Below are 18,294 nucleotides of genomic sequence, written 5' to 3' on the forward strand. Positions count from 1 at the left end.
AAAAGACAATCTAACAATTGGGAGAAGATATTTGCAAACCATATATCTGATAATGGGTTAATCTCCAAAATATATAAAGAACTCATACAGCTCAACAACAATAACAAAAACCTAACAACCCAATTAAAAAATGAGCAAAATACCTGAACAGACATTTCTCCAAAGAAGATATACAGATGGCCAACAGGCACAGGAAAAATGTTCAACATGATTAACTATCAGGGAAATGAAAATCAAAACTACAATGAGATATCACCTCACACCCGTCAGAATGGCTATAATTAACAAGACAGGAAACAACAGGTGTTGGAGAGGATGTGGAGAGAAGGGAACTCTCATATATGGTTGGTGGGAGTGCAAACTGGTGCAGCCACTATGGAAAACAGTATGGAGATTTCTCAAAAAATTAAGGATAGAACTATCATACAACCCAGCTATTCCACTGCCGGGTATTTATCCAAAGAACATAAAAACACCAATGTGTAAAGATACATGCACCCCTGTGTTCATTGCAGCATTATTCACAATAGCCAAGACTTGGAAGCAACCTAAGTGCTCATCAAGGGATGAATGGATAAAGAAGATGTGGTATATATACATAATGGAATACTACTCAGCCATAAGAAACGAGGAAATCCAGCCATTTGTCACAACATGGATGGACACTGAGGGTATTATGCTAAATGAAATAAGTCAGAGTGAGAAGGTCAAGTACCATATGATCTCACTCATAGGTAGAAGATAAAAACAACAGCAAACAAACACACAGAGACAGAGATTGAATTGGTGGTTACCAGAGAGGAAGGGGAGAGGGAGGAGGGCAAAAGGGATGATTAGGCACATGTATGTGGTGATGGATTGTAATTAGTATTTGAGTGGTGAACATGATGTAATCTATGCAGAAATAGAAGTATAAAGACGTACACCTGAAATTTATACAATGTTATAAAGCCAATGTTACCGCAATAAAAAAAAATAAACAGAAACAAAAAACAAATAGGAAAGACTTAAATTTCCAACAACAAAGAAATGGTCACATAAAATATTATATATCCATATAGTGAAATATTATGCAATCTGCAAAATAATACTTTAAAAGACTATTTAATATTCAAATTAATTAAACTATGAAATATTGCAGCCCTTGATGGTTATTCTCCCTTTTCATGTCTCTCTCTTTTTTTTAACTTTTCACTTTTTCTATAATCACTAGTAAAAGATGCAGCAACAGAGGGTTAAACATATTTCACATAATCTAGCTATTCACCCACACTGGAAAGAATCCAGAAAATGACATACAATCAATGAAGACTAATGTTAAGCCTCCAGCTTGGCTGTAGGATTACCATTGTACTTCCCAATCGCCTGCCACCCTGGCTAATTGAAAGTTGGCATGGTTACTCTCATGCCAATTGGCATTGGCCACAGATAAATTGCTGTGATTTTTGAAATCATAGTTATTATTTTACTCCCTCTGTTCTGTTCATTTTTCAAGTCAGCTGTCAAATCAAACAAATCCTTCCCAAAAGTTGTATATATTTTACATGTTACCAGGGTAAACGAAACAATTGTATTACATGCTGATGTCCGTAGAATTCTACAGGGTGAACCAAGAGAGAATCCACAGGAAGTAAGGTGACATGTTGACAGTTGTTTTAGAGTGCTGATGGGAAAGTGCTATATTTATAATAACAGTGTTTAACATTCTTGCATTAGTTTTGAATACTAGGCATAATTGCCAAGAAAGCTTTAATAGTGAAATCCTAAAAATACATTTCAACTCTGACCTGCTTTTTCCAGTTGTTCTGGTCTCAGTTTTACTTTAGCTAAAATTAATAAACACATGAGACTACGTAAAAAAGTACTAAATCATTTCTTGGTTTAATTATTTGATACACTGTATTTCTCTATTCCCATTCTAATTAAGAATTTCATTTTTCTATAATATTTTCCTATTATAAATGAAGCCTCTCTGCTTTCAAATATGAAAATATCTTTGACACAGTCTCCAAGTTCCACTATGTAAACATAACTTTCAGAATTATACCGCAGGTCATGGGAGAAGGAGAAGGAAGAAAAAAAGTTGCTAAATTTATTCAACCTTTTTACTCTTGAGTTTAACTGTTATATTAAAATGAGAAAATTTCATATCATTTGTGTTCAATTTACTACAGATGTGGCCCCAGTTTTCACCCCTCCACGTATCCACACCCCTTGCAATGTGACTCTGAGGCATATATCATCAAGAGGTCGCATCTGCTTCCCACCCTTGAATGTGGGCTGGGTTTCGGACTTGCTTTGGCCAACCTAACATGGCAGAGGGGACGGCATGCTAGTTCTGAGCTGGGGGCTGTAAGAGGCCTTATATGCTTCTGTTTGCTGTCTTTGGACTCCTGCCTTTACCTTCAGAACACCCCCAGGATAATTGTTGGAGGATGAGAGATTGTTTGGAGTAGACATGTTGTCTGTCCGAGTCCAGCTTAGACCAGTCACCCTCAGCCAATCCATCAGCTGGGAAGAGAAACGTGAGCCAACCTAGACAAGATCAGCTGAGACCAAGGAATCCTGAGCCAAGTCTCGTCTAAACTGCTAAACCACAGAATCATGAGCTAATAAATGAATGTTGTTTTAAGCCACTAAATTTTGGGGTGATTTATTACACACCAGCAGCTAACTAATATCTTCTTGTCTTTTGCTTACATATTTAGAAGGAAAATTAAGAAGTATTATTAGGCAAATAAAAAATTAGAAATAGTTATATCAAATCTTTTTTTCTCAAAATATCAATATTTCAATTTTTTTTTCATATTTTGGCTGTTGGGGATATTAACATCTATTGAGAACCTTTCACTTACGGGGTACTTATTTAACTCCTACAACAATCCCATGAGGTAGAAATTACCTTTATTGTACAGAAAAGGAGACTGTGGTAAAGAGAGAAGGAACATGTCCAGATTCACACAGCTGGCAAGGCAAAGCTGGATTGGAACATGAAACTCAGAGATATGTGAATCTATTTATTCTGTAACAGGTCACCATTAGCTCCACAATGAACTGTCAAGTCTAGGCTCTCTTTGCAGTGGCACTTTAGAAACTGGGAATGTGTGTTTCCTCCTGAATGACCCAAAGGCTGTCCCTAGAATGTTCTGAAGAATAGTTTATGCATATTATATCGACTTACCCACTTGGGCTTTTTCTCATTCTCTAACAACTTTTTAAATGGCCAAAATATCACAGCTACCTTTCAAACTCTCAACTCAAGTTCCATGTGCAATTACCATAACTGAATGAAAAATTGACTAATGTAAAGCGAAAATATTTTCCAGTGTAAAAGGTCTTGATTTATTTGAAGCCATAATTGTTGTTTCTAGTAGCAAATGATTACTACTGATTGCCTGATTGACTACAATCTCATGATATTTAATGCAAGAAGTCAATATTTTAGTTATTTACTGGCAGGCAGAGTCATTTATTTGTGGTACTCGTATAAAAATAGTCTTAACTTCTATCTTTGGTTGTTATCAATTGAGTAGGAAATTTAAATCAACCTGTGAGAAATCAATAAAATGCTACTGAACAAATTGTCCATCATGCTCATTAGCCTAGCATCTATGTATCAGGACTATACAGGATACGTCACAGGTGCTGACACACGTTTAAAACTGACAACAAAAAGCAACAGAATAACAGGAAACAGATTCAGTGCTGCTCTTTAATATCCACTTGACTAGAAACCAAAATGAAGGATTAAGCAATGAAATGGATAGGTAAGGACACTTCCCCTTCCTCCTACCACATCTTCCAAAGCAGCCACCAAATGCTGCATGTCGTACATAAAGTCAACACTAAGCTTAAATATATTTTATGTCAGGCTGGCCTAGGAAAATCTGAATTATGTCATCGGAAAATTACCTGATGTTGATTGCTAATAGAAGAAACACAAATGACTGGATACATGGCTTAATTATAAACAACCCCAGAAAGTTTTGGAGTAGTAAGGTATACTTGTATTTTAGCCTAAGTTATAATAGACATTTTACTAATTTATTCATTTAAATATCACATTTTATACAGAATTCTACAATAATGTGTGGTTAAATAAATCAACTAAGAATAGGTATTAGTGAGATGTTTTTCCAGTGGAATTGTCAGGCAAAAATATTTGTAACAGCTATAAAGCCAGAGTAATAAATATTTAACACAACGTTATGATTTAAAGATCTTATACATCATTTCAGGACCCAGATAAACTCTTAACAACAAGAAAATAAGAATCACAAGTCACTGGAAACTTACAACAACCATCCAAAGCTTTAGGAGATGAATTAAAGCAGGAACCACATGTAGTTGTTAGTTTTGTGGTGGCGTTTCTCATTATTAGTTTAATTCAGAGTAGAAGAAAAGATCAGTAATCAAGATCGCAGTAGGTAACGCCCATAAGTTTAAGTAAGCGTTCATCCAAACCTCCCTAACGATGAACTCCCGGCTACAGACGCATTAAATGTTGGGCACTGTCCACACCTCCTGGAGCCGAATGGTTCATGAAGAAAGACTCATTTTACTGTTCTTTTTTCTCTCACTAAACTTAAGAGATCTTCAAGAGGCCAGATAGTTTTAATTCCTCAAATGGAAAAGTTCCACCACTAGCTGAAACATCTGAGATCCTTGCTACTGTACATGCCCATGTTAACTTAAACGTCACTCTCGAGTGAACCAAAATTGATGACGTTTTAGTTAGAAAATGTAGGAAAAATGTCAGGAAAAGTGTGGCATGAGCAGCAGTTGCCACTGGATGCTTCTCTCTCACAATCAAATGATATTTAACAATAAAGTTCAGCAGAATCCAGTTTAATGCTGAAGAAATCAGTTTTTAAACTTTAAGTCAGTCAGGGCTTGAATGACAACATAAAAGAATGATAATTTTAAAGGCAAACTAGATTACATGATTTGAAGTGATTACTTAAAAATAATGAATGCTGTAACAAAGCAGATGCTTACATTTGCTTTTCTCTTTGCTTCTTCTTTTCATAAATGTAAACAAGTAACATTCCTATTTTCACAAAGACCTAAAGTAAAAGCCAGGCTCAGGGTTTAGGGATGGAGGTCACTTCAGTGAACTCTGCCAGACAGCCTCCTTCTCACGTGATGCTCAGACCTCGGTTCCTGCATGTACACTTGGTCATATGACAAGGGTTTGGCTGCTCCTTGCACAGAAGGCTGACGGTTTGGGGACAACTGTCACCTCAAGAGTGGACTCTCTGTTTTGCTCACTACTGGTAGTACCCTACACCATACCTACAATAACACTGGAGGAACTAAGGAAAATCCCCCAAAGAAGGGAAGTTTAAGACCACTGCTAGAGAAACAGAGAAGCCAGAACATAGACCTCATCCCTCTGGTTTCCTGAGCAATGCTGTTAGAGTGACGCTCACCAGACTCCGCCAGCCAGGAATGCGGCACTGGGATGGGCGTTCCCGTCGTCTGAATGATAAACCGGAGCATGGCAAACCTGAAAACAGCTGGCTTCTGGAGAGTCCTGCCAGCATAAGTAACTAATTTTTGAGAGAACAAACTGCATCTTCAAACAATTTTCCTCTCGGGACTGACTCGGCTGAATTGTGTTTGCTCAGGTAATATATGAGTTTCTGCCCTGTTACAAGCTGCTGTGGACTCAGGAATACACTTTCAGATGCGGTCCACTATACTTGTTCAGGTCTCACGGGTTCTCCTCTGGACTAAGAACAGAATGTCCGACATTGAAGGAACCACTTGGTCAGTCTGGTTTAAGAGCTAAGCTGGCCTCACGGCTAGTTTTCTAGCCACATATCACCTGAATATCACCTGAAAATCAGCCGTGGTATTGTCTCTTTGACAGTTGATGAACTTTCTCCTTTTTTTGTGTGTGTGAGGAAGATCGGCCCTGAGCTAGTACCTGCCAATCCTCCTCTTTTTGCTGAGGAAGACTGGCCCTGGGCTAACATCAATGCCCATCTTCCTCCACTTGATATGGGACGCCACCACAGCGTGGCTTGACAAGCAGCGCGTCGGTAAGCGCCCGGGATCCGAACCTTCGAACCCCGGGCCATCGCAGGGGAGCACGCGCACTTAACCGCTACGCCACCAGGCCAGCCCCCAGGACATATTTTTTTTAACATAAAGCTTATTACATCAATCTTGCATCTGACTAAAAACCATTTGAATTGTAATTCTCAAGACTGTCTTTCTATTTGATGCTTTATTTCTTCCTGATATCTCAATGATTATCCATAAATATTTTCACCGTATAGTAAAATTGACTATTTGAAGGCAACAGTTAATAGACATGAGGAATTAGAAGGAAAATCTTTGAAGCCAAACATATTGGGTGTTTTTCTACATCTCATAGCCTGTGAAAATCTATTTATTACTGAGCAATACCAACTATATATATAAAATATCAAAATAATCACTAAGACATTAGTGAGATGGTGACTTTAAATTACAGAGAATATATCTGTTTTCCTTGCTTATTCTCACTTATTCCTACAGGTAAAGTCCCATTAACAAAACAGGAATATGTGTAAATAAAGCATTTATTTAAAGGCATGGCCTTGCAATGACTGTTACTCTAAAACAAAAATATTCAAGAGATTTCTAAGAAGAGAGATCCGCTTTCAAAAAATAGACATCACTTAACAGAATTCTCCTCAATTATATGATTACTATATGGCTCTGCTTTTTTCTCCCTCACAGTTTTGTAGAAAAAGTAATTAGCAAGTAGTTTACAACATGTGTAATTTGTCTGATAATTATAATAGATGCTCATTGTGTGTATATATACTTCCTGAAGGAGCAAATAGCTGATCACTGCCCAGAAGACTAAGTGCAGGCAACACAGTCTAACTGGAGATGCGCCCTCCCCTTCCAGCCCTCCTCTGGCTGTCCAATTACAGACATTTTACCAGACAAAGGAATGATACTGTGTTTGTTCTATTTAAAAATAAAACTAGACTTATGAAATGCAGAAGGATTCAAATGATTGGTGGGGAATTTTGGATGGCTAAGGCATTTCTGTTCTCTGTACTTTCAGCAGAAAGCTGTAAATTTTTCAAACATGGTTGCTTGAATGTTGAGTTAACTGCTTCCCTCTGCTGCAATCTGCAGCCCTCTCCACACAGGTTCTCTGCCTCTGAGTCTGGTAACCTGCAACCCTGCAGAGTTTAAGGCATTCACTATAACCCGATCTGGGATATTGCACAATCCTTGTGGTTTTCCTACTCTTTGCCCCTACCTTTTAAACGATCCCTTTAATAAACTCTTCCAAACTATTCTGAGTGTGCCATCTCTTTTCTGTTGGACCCTGACAATTACAGTTAGTTCTTATTTATTTCCTTAGGAAAAATTCCACTGATACCCCACGTATATGTATAAACAAAGCATTTATTTAAAGACTTGGCCACTTAGCGCATCAATGATGTTATAGCACAAAAATATAATGCTTAATAAATGTTTGAATCATTTATATATCAATGGAATGCATTTAACTAGGAATATCTAGATATAACTATCAACCAAATTTAGAAAGATTTCTGACAATCATCAAGATATTAAGTCTACCTTAAATGAAGCAAATATTTTAAATTATTTCTACAAAGTTATTGAATTGCTTATATGGAAAGCAGAAAGCAAGTTAGATATTCCACTTCAAAATATTTTCAAGAACACAGTTTATTTTCACAGATGTGTATGTAAAGAGAAATACTTACCTTTTCACCAATTTCTCCTTTGCTGCCTTCAAAACCTTGCTCTCCCTGTAGAAGAGGAATACGATGTGTAAAATAACAGGCATACTACTTTTAACACATGTAATTCATACAATAATAATGTTTATAATAATGAAAAATCAGTAGTTATAAATAAAAACCATTTCTAATATGTATGCTCTAAACCAATATTAAGTTACATTAAATTTAAATATTCCTAAATCCTGAAGGAGTAATTCTCTAGGGTGAGAGCTGCATCTTCACTACTTCCAATGCAATTTACTCTCCAGCAACCTGAACTCCTCCATATACAGCACCTTTCTCATAGGCGTTTTGAGAAGTGAATGCATCAACATAGTGCCTGGCACAGACTAAGTCAGCTGTTATTGTTATTATTCCTATTACTCTTTATTTCACTAGATCCAGTAGGAACAGCCTCCTCAAGCTGACTTCTATAGAACACTGTTCCAGAGAGAGCCGTGTGATGAACGAGTTCAGGTTGGAACCCCGGGTTCTGGCTCCAGCGCTGACACCAGCGCCATGCCCTCCACCACCCAGATCTCCTGCCTCTCAGTCACGGAAAGAGGCTTGGCTCTCAACCACCATGTTTATTCTAAAAGGTTTAAGTTCTCTGTTCTTCAACTAAACTCTCTCTGATCTGGTAAGCTTATTTTCCCACGTAATTCTGTACAGATATTTATAGTACTGATGTTTCATTCATATAGTAAAAAAATATTCATTGAACATCAAACATATGTCAGGTGCTCATGAAAACACAGCCAGCAAGTCAGTGTCGGGGAGGGATCACGCTCACCCCTCCAGCCAAAGCAACACTCGGCAAACATTTCCTGAGTCCACTGAGACAAGGGAGGAAGGGTTCCTTATCTCCAGTTTTTCCTGTAATGCTTCAACACGGTGACACTTAATACAAGTAAAATCATATGTTAGGAAAAAATGCCAGCTTTTTACTATATGTATAGTCTTTGTGTGTATATTATATATAATGTGTACGCATACATGTACACACATACACACACGATTAAATAATTATTTCTGCTTCATCTACCCTCAAAAAAGGTACCAGGAAAGAAAATAGGTTAGTATTTGGGTATATTTGCCACTGAATGCACAATCTACCTTTTTTTCTAACATTTTTCCTAAGATATAGGCTTTCACTTGATCTGTTAATTCAAGCTGACACTGAAGCTGCTACACTCCCCCAATACATCAGCCACAATGTCAGTGTGATGCAGCCACCACAAACAGCTGCTGGAAAGTCCAAAGCCATTTCCCAGCAGATAAATCTGCACATCCCTTGGCTTGCAATGCGACTCGCAGACGCAGCACATCCCGTATCAATGGGTTTTGTCTAGAACTGCTGTGAAAAAATTCAGAAGCTTGCCATTTCATCGCTGCCAGTTCCATCGTATTATCTTTATCAAGCCAAGTAAAGGAAGTATTTTCAAAAGCTGTAACTATAAATAAGTACATATCTTTTTCATGGTAATTTTTAGCTGCAGAGAAAAACCTAGATGCTATAGTAACTTCTGGCATCTTGTTGCTAAGACCTATAAAACTTCTCCAGAGCATGGAAATGACATGCTTGGCTTTGGTGGGCATCTGATACTGCATCAATAATGCTCTCCCCTGTGGTGGGATTACCTGGGTGGTATCGTGACAGCTGGCTCCACCTGAGGTGGCTCCCACCCCTCCAGGAAACTGGAACAGACCAGTCTCTGTGTTTCCAGCTATGCTGGTCATATACAATCACACTCCTTCCCAGGAGGAGAACACAGCCCTTGGACGGTAACGGGGTATAAATGAAGTTCATCTTGGTAAAGACAAAGATACTAGGCACAGAAAGAAGTGGCCTAGTCAATGCGAAAATCCTTATTTACTATGAATTTGTCATTCTGAAAGATATTTTTTGAAGAGATTAGCTGTAGCATCTTTGTAATGTTTAGTATTTTATGTCATTATAACTATTATGTTTAGCCCAATAAGGGATAAAAAGAAAGATAAATAAGAAACAACAATATACAGTCAAAGGCAGTAAAAACCATTCCATTCTTCATTTTAGACTCTGACTCATAACAGTGAAAACATTTCCAGAGCAGCCATGCACGATCCCACCGGCCCCAGGAAGCACCACTGCTGACTTCTCTGGAGACGCACGCTGCTGAAGCTCTGGGACAGAGCCCCCTCCTTGAGTGGTCCCTTTAAGACGGGACTGCTTCCGGGGTTCTCTCTTCTCTGTGGAAAGACTGGTTAGCAGCTTTCCAAAAGAGTTTTTTGGGGGATTTCAGTTTCATAAAATATGTTTTCTGAATCTTCACTGTATTATGTGCAAATTCAATTTTCAAGATGTTAAAATTCTTAACTTAGGTGAAACATTGAAAAACTCTTTACCTTTTGACCAGGTAAGCCTGGGGCTCCATGTAAACCATCTTCACCCTAAAAGAAGCATAAAGGATAAATTTTACCAGCCATAAAAGACAAATGACTAGAGAAATGTTTGCAGTCTTGAAGAAGCAGCCGTAGCGTTGCAGGGAAAGGTGGCCTCGGGCTGACTGTCGACCAGGCGCAGGGGCTCCGGCGAGCCCGCACCCCACAGTTGCAGGTTAGGACTTTCACTTAAAACGTAGGAAAACGGAGTCTCTGAAAGGTTCCGTAACATGCTCAAGGTCACACACCTACCCAGTGGCAAAACCCAAGATTTGAACCGAGGTCTCTCTAACCCCACAGCCGTGTTTCCCCACAGGCTATGCAGTACCCTTATTTCATTTTCTCTCTTTCAACCCCCTGGTCATAAGATTAAAGTCTGACACAAGCTTTTTATGGGCACACACTGTTCACACAACAAACCTATCGGGTAGACACTATTATGACCATCTTATTACAGATGATTACACAATCAGTAGGAGATAAAACTGGAATTATATGAACCCACACACTTTCAGCTCTGTGCCGTAACCACCTCCCTACACTGTCTCATGGAAAAGATTGAATTCTGGCTTGTAAGTGACCTCATCTAAAAACTGAATATATCTATATATTATATACGTATGAGCATGTTCACTTTCTTGTTCATTCTATTGGTTGCCTTTAAATCAGTTTTGAAGACAATGCCATTTTCCTTGCAACAATAACTTGGGAAAGTTTTTAGTTCTTCCCATTCATCTGGTTCCTATCTTGGGTAAAAAGGTTTTCAGCAAATGCTTATCGATTTCCATTACTGGAATTCATGGGTCATCTCTTTGACAAGTCTGGTTTGTAAACAGCACACCAGCTAGAAGGTGATACTCCTGGGAGAATGTGCATATTCTCAGTGGAGTCTTAGGAATTTAGCTGCTTATAGGAATTGACTTCGGCTCCTGACTTTCTGGGTTTACACAGCTCAAAATAATTGACAATTCTATGGACCTCCTTTATTTCTAGCTAGCACTTATAATTCATTTTTAAGACAACAGTTGTTAAAGCGTTACCGAGAATGAAGTTAGATACCATTTCTTAGAAGTTTTAAATAAAATTCAAATATGTGAAGAAAAAAATCACATGTTCAAAATTTAAAATAGCAACAACATATTCTGTCTAAAATTAAATAGATTTTTATTATTTCATTAATTAAGACATTTTGGAAAGTTTTAGTCATTTTTACCAGAGGTGTACTGCTATATACATGCACACATATTATTTTAAAGACTAAGGCAGTTCTTAAATTATCTAAGTGCTTTATAGTATAACTGCTATCATCACAGAATACAGTAAACACCAAAAGCAAAACTTTGTTGCAAAATGTAATTGTGTTGAAGCATCAATAAAATATAATGTACTTATTTATGTAATAAATATATTTGTTATTAAAAAAATTGTTATAGTTCTAGACCTCAGGCATCCCACAAATGTATTAGAAACTTCCCATTTCATTTGATAAAGTGATAGTAAAAGCACATTAAGTATTTGACGCCAGAGAACATTCTACGGAAATTAAGCTTCTGTTACTCATCGCAGAAGTATGTCCACTTGTCCATAAGGAGCAGAATTATTTTCATCAGTTGGTCCAATACAATGTTTTATATCATATTACAAGTTACACACGATAACAAGATGTGGCATGTAATCCAGTAAAGCACACTGATACAGTGTACACACCAAAAAGACTTTTTGGAAAAAAAGAAAGTAGTGACAGTATCTCCTTCTCTTTTCTTTGCTCACAGCCCACTCCTACGCACTGTGTGCTCCAAGCACTGGCACTTTTCAAGTCCCACTTCTGGCAGATGTCAGGTTAGGGTTACGCCCAGAGCTGCTGTTAATTGGGTATCAAAAATCTCTACAGCTATGACATTAAGACTATTTCACTTTCTAATGGACACAGGTTTTACGATTTTTGCAATTAAAATGTTGTGTTTTCCTATGGCCAGTGTTAATTGGTCACTGCTCTTTCCTGACTAGGAATTTGCTTTGTAAACATAATTCAAAACTCCAAGATAACCAAGGGACACCACTGATTACTCTCACAGGAAATGAGTCAGCTCCACACAACACACCAACATGTGAAAGATTTGAGGTTTTGAGTGGAGACTTTTGAAGCTTAAAGTTTGCAACTTTTGTATTCAGAAACCTATTTATTTTCTTCTCATTGATTTTCTAGAAGTTATCAAAGATATCCTACTTAGAAACTTATAATCATTTAAAATAATTTGTGATTTTTCTAGTCCTTGAGTGATAAATTAGCATATTTGTTTTTGTCTCTCTCTCTCTCAAAAAACAAAAAGATTTTTAAAGTAACATAAAAATTGTAGAAGAAAATAGTCTTAAAGAGCAAAATTTTAACAGATTAATGGACGAAAATGTTTCTATTAGGACTTTATCCAAAATCTAATTTTAATATCAACAGAATGAGCTCTTCTTCATGCTCACTCAATCGAAGTGTCAAAGCTCTCATGCCCCATGCAGCTTGGGGCCAAAATTGAATCCTATCTACCAAATAAACATCTGCCTAGAATTACTGGACAGCAGACATTAGTTGCTTTTTCTGAACTCCTTGCTGTCCCTGCTTCCTCCCAGTCTCAGCACAAGGAAGAAAGAAGAAGCTTAGCCTTTGGCTTCCAATCAATATTTTAGCCCATTGTTGAAAGAAAATTACAAGCAATGTTTTCCATAGCTACCATAACTTTCAAAACTTGTTTCTGAGGCATATACTTTCTATTACAGGGTTATCTATCAAAGGGCCCGTGGCCCTTTCCTGTTATAAATTCAAGCTACAGACAGGCAAATGAACATCTGTCATATCAAGCAGGGCCACATCTAACATCGCTGCTGATATATTGTTGCCATGTTATTGCTGTAAGACATAGCATATCTTCAACTTTACGGAGCAATCTAAAGCACCCTTTCCAGAATTCAAAGTAACCCTTTTGAAAAGCTCTTGGAGAAAGCTTAGTGATTTAGGGCCAGCTGGTGGCTTTCTGAAAAACTGATCGAAGGATTTCATTGAACCTCCTTTTTATTGCTGCACATTTCCCTGAAGTAGCACAGCTAGGCATAAAAGATAAATGATTAGTTTTCCTGATTCCTTTGACATTGGAATTAATGCCTTCTCTTATTATGCAGGAAATACATACTGTCTGAAGGACACTTGATGGAATCACACTCCCTAGAGCTATAGTTTGCAAACCTAGTACAAATGAAACCAAGCAAAGAAAGGCAGAATAGAGGCCGGACTGGTGGCGCAGCAGGCAAGTGCACGCGCTCCACTGTGGCGGCCTGGGATTCACAGGTTCGGATCCCAAGCGCGCACCAACGCACCGCTTGTCAAGCCACTCTGTGGCGGCGGCCCATGGAAAGTAGAGGAAGATGGGCACGGATGTTAGCCCAGGGCCAGTCTTCCTCAGCAAAAAGAGGAGGATTGGCAACAGATGTTAGCTCAAGGCTAATCTTCCTCAAAAAAATAAAAAAAGAAAAAAGAAAGAATAAACAGGTAAATGAAAATTTGCTAATAACTAGACCTAAGCCCTGAAAACAGAAAGTTATATATCACGTCGTAGTGATTTTTTTCTTTAACAAGTTATTTAGCCTTTGATTAAAAAGTCTGAGATCATATTATAACACTGCTTCCATATTAAAAAATTCAACTTGACCAAATTTCACTTAGAGGATGTTTTCCAGGAACATAATCTTCTGTATGAATTGAATGTACACTTGGAAATATATCAATATTTTCCCACTAATTAATTCATATTAATTAAGAGAAAATTTACTTAAATTGAACGTGGGGTGAAATAGCTAGAAGAAACATCTGAAGTGGAACACCAGAATTCTAGCATGAAAACCAATAAAAGAGGCAACTAAAAGTAAATTTGATTTTGATTTTGTGTATTGCTAACTTGACCTCTACATTTCTGACTACAATCCTGCTTTATTTAGGCAGTAATCTTTAGAAATTGAATTTTTATATAGTTCTTAAATTGTTGGCACTCAATTAAATATTTCAGGAAAAAATAAAACAGATATCTCCTATTTTTTTTCAGATATTTCATCTAATCTGAGTCCTTTTATTTCCTTCTATTTCCTGTATTTTTTCCTTCTATTTTCTGGGACTTCATTCCAAGAAATAAATTGTCAAGTTAAAAAAACACATATTGCACAGGGTTTAAAGTTTCAAACTTTTGAATTCTTTGTATTCATTGGATCCTTAATGCAGCTAACACATGGGGATATATTATTACATTTATGCTCAGGATAAGGCAAAATTTAAAACATTCTTAATCATAAAATGAATGAGATCCTATTATTACTTATTGTTATGGGTCATTTCAAAGAAGGGAAAACTAGCCCACCAAAGGTAAAATATGGTGGATCCACGTCTTAATCATAGTAATGTACATATGCGGAGTGAGGAGCAGCTGAACCCAACATCTACTGTCTCAAAAACTACCAACCTGAGTGTACATGTATGTGTGGGGACAGAGTATATGCAGGTGCACATACCTAGAAAACAAGCATTCTTAAATATAGGGACAAGTGTAAATTCATATATTTATGTCCACCACCTCCACCAAAGAATCTGTTGAGATGCTGACTCTACCAAAAGCTTCTTAAAGTCAGGCACTTTTGCTGTTTGGTTTGTATCGTGGAGAGTAAAACAAAACAATTCTATATGTGGATACTGAAACAACGCTTTCTGAACTCAAATTAATGTGGTCCAAATTACTACCCATTGCTCTCATTTCACACACAAAAAATCTTATGGGCCTTATGCATGACATCCCCTTGCACCAGGTCAAACCTATTCAGTAAACCAATCATTTTTTAAATGACAGTTTGGAGTCCCTTAATATTATAGTCACTGTTCTCTGGGCACACTGGTCAGTCAATATGTCTTTAAAATGTGGCACTCAGAATTCAGAACATCACTTCAGAAATGGTCTCACCCCCACAGAATAGAGAGCAGGACTGTCATACACACACACACACATCCCTCGTTCTGGATACTACACAGTACTTCTATTAACACAACTTGCTTTTCTAAAGCTAAATTGCTTATGTATACATTGAGCTTGTAGTCAACCACAACCATAACGTCTTCCTTTCAAAGGGAACATATTTTACAGTCCTCTTTGCAGTTAACTGCAAATTATACTGAGGTATTGAAATAAAAAACAAAAAACAAAAAATTTTGAAATGGTTTGGAGAGGTAAACGTTTCTTTCCATACATAGCAAAGTTAGGGAACTGAGCCTTGGCCAACGTTGTAGAACCCATTACAAAATCTGGGCTCCTATGTGATTGTGAGGGTTTTCTTAAAGTGGATCTGTCAAGGACAAGTGCTGGGGCTTTTCACTTTATTGTGAGACTAGCTGTAAGACAGTCTTTAAGTCATTTAAACTTGATGCTTCATGAAACTACTAGAAAATAGAAGACATTTCACGTGAATCGTCTACTGAAATATCTAGAGTAAGTGACATCTGAATCAAGTATTCTAACAAGGGAAAGATGATTTAAGATATAAAGAGAAGGACAGTGTCATCAGTAAGCTCCTAATTGAGGACACTGAGATATCAGTAACTGCAAACTATTTCCTGTCCAAAGTATTCCTCGTGACGAGTAATTTATAGTCCTACTCCATATCAATTACTTCTCTGGAGCCGAAATGCACTAAGTCATCGGTTACTTATCTTTAGCCCTGAGGTAAATGGTTGTGAAGATATGGAGAAAGAACATGCCTTAGCAATGCTGTAAGAAAGTCAGGAGATATTCGAACCTAGTTTGGAGGAAAAGAGAGGAAGACAACCTGGAGATTGACACCGGACAGAGAAGGGAAAGCACAGTTCCTGCAAAGGAAAATGGGAAGCAAATTTGGAGCTGCACATACTTCTCTCTATTATATTTCATTCCAGGAAGCAACGTCTGTGAGCACTACTAGGTAAATGAGGGATCCTGCTGTCCTCTTGTCTCCCAGAAGTTTGCTTTGGCAGAAAGTACAGAAGATGTGCACTGAAGCGTCGCTGCCGTGGGGGCCTTCTCCAAGCCTCCCTCAGCACGGTTCCCAACAATCTTCCCTATTCCTCTTCTCTATTGGCCTGGGGCTAAGTCCACTTGAGTTCTGAACAACTCAACAAACGTTTATCCAGAACCAGTCAGGTGCCCTATGCTGGGGTTCCAGGGATGAGAGAGATAACAAGCCCTTGTTCTCCAGGAGCTCACACTGGGGACAAAGGCACAAACTACCTTGGTAATGTGAATAAAGTGCTGGGTGAGCAGATCGAAGGGGCCGTTAATTCTGCCTGGTGGCCAGGAGGACTTCACAAAAAAGATGCAATTTTTCTTGAGCTTTGAATCTAGTAATCTGTGAAAATGCAGGGATGGTGGGAGGGAAGAAAGACACCAATTGTCTGTGATCATCCTCTGGAATCTTCTGCTGTTACCCAACAGCTTCATTCAGTCCCTTGCACTGGCTCTGGCTGTCCCTGACTTGGCTGGCTAAATGCTCCTTTAGACAGAGCTGCTTTAAGAAACCTCTAATATCTGAAATTGTAGATGTCTTTAAATTCACTGTTGAGTATCTCAGCAATCTACACCAACAGTAATATAATTAGCCACTAAACTATGCAGAGAAACAGAGTGTGTGTGATCTTTTTTATGGCAATATTTTAATATTTATGTGCTAGATTGTCATAGTGCGTTAAACCAGATCAGAACATTAGCAGACTAGGTTCTTGAGATCTGGCTAACTGCTGAGCAAATAAAAGTCAAGTGCCTGGTGCCAAATCCATTGCATGTGTTGGGCTTGTCATCCATCTGTTGTGTTCTCTGCCAACTGCTTGACTTGGGGTGCGAGTGGAAGGCATTAGAAGGGAACAAGAAACCGTTAAGAAATAAAATCAAGTGCAGAGGGAGCAAGTTTCTTTTCTTTTCCTGTCCTTCTATTACCTCTGTCCTTCTCTGGTTCCTGCTTATTTTAGTACTATACTGTATCAGTACACTGCCCACAGATAAGAGGATTACATGAGACTTACTTCCGATAAAGGCAGTCATTTTTCACTAATTCAAGTATCATTCTCGTAACTTTAATAAGTGGAGCCGACAAGTAGGTTGACAAAACTGTTTTCTTTGTAGTCATTTTTTCTATGAATATTGGTTATGATAAAAGTTCAATCCTATCTCCAGATTTGACTCTACCTTCACTTGTTGCAGAATATTCTGAAAAAGAGGCGTATACAAGTGATTCTCTGTTTAAGAGGCATTTTCTCTAACACACAGCTCATACTTGTTTTACAAATCTTGACAATTTCATAGGAAGGAAACGGCCCATTGTCAGAAAAAAGTTGTTGTCTTTTTTTGTTCTCATTTAGTGTTTTGATTCCTACAACAAATTGTCACATACAAATTGTCACATGCATTTTAATTTTTTTTAAACTCGAGAGGAACTCTAAAGGTAATCTTAATTCTGAATTTCAATGGATAATTAGATGAAACTAGATAATACAGAGAGAAAGGCAAATCACAAAAAAAATTTTCTAGCTTTTCAATAAATGCCTGTAAGTTTCTGAGTTTCTGAGGCATTAATGCTACATCTGGACCAGGGCTGAAGCAGAGTTCATTATAATTCACAACAGCTACCGGCTTTGTCTGCACTTTCATAAACTGTCGCAGCATCTGTCTTGATTTCCTGAAGCTGCAGTCTTCTCCTAAAATGTCTTTTTAAGGGAAAATTGAGATTTAAAGATCACAGTCATTTCATTTTCCAAGAGAAAAGAAATACAAAGGCAGTTAGGGAACGATGGATCTGCCCATTTCAGTCTCATCCCGCTGCAGAGACTGAGGGCTTTGGAGTTTATGGTGAAAAGACCCATCACACAAAGCACCTCATAAAGAGGATAGTCAGCTCGGCTATTTTTAAGACCTGCAACTTGGCAACTCTCTCATCATGTTATCAGACATACTTCTTAAGTGCCTTAATGCATATGGCTTTTTACCTCTAAAAGTTCGATTTATTTTTTAATAAAGTCATGGTACTAAAAGTTAAACACTTCTGTTTTTGATCAAATGAA

General features: G+C 37.8%; 1 protein-coding gene across 1 annotated transcript in view; it reads right to left on the reverse strand.

Moving 5' to 3' along the window:
- COL19A1 (collagen type XIX alpha 1 chain) overlaps positions 1 to 18,294 on the reverse strand; it is a 297,565-nt gene that overhangs the window by 214,973 nt on the left and 64,298 nt on the right. The window contains exons 9-10 of the mRNA XM_058553922.1: positions 10,152 to 10,196; positions 7,746 to 7,790 (exon numbers count right to left, since the gene is read on the reverse strand). Coding sequence (XP_058409905.1) covers positions 7,746 to 7,790; positions 10,152 to 10,196 — 90 coding nt within the window. The remainder of the gene's footprint in view (positions 1 to 7,745; positions 7,791 to 10,151; positions 10,197 to 18,294) is intronic.

This window comes from Diceros bicornis, chromosome 14 (assembly GCF_020826845.1).
Source record: "Diceros bicornis minor isolate mBicDic1 chromosome 14, mDicBic1.mat.cur, whole genome shotgun sequence".
Classification (NCBI taxonomy): domain Eukaryota; kingdom Metazoa; phylum Chordata; class Mammalia; order Perissodactyla; family Rhinocerotidae; genus Diceros; species Diceros bicornis.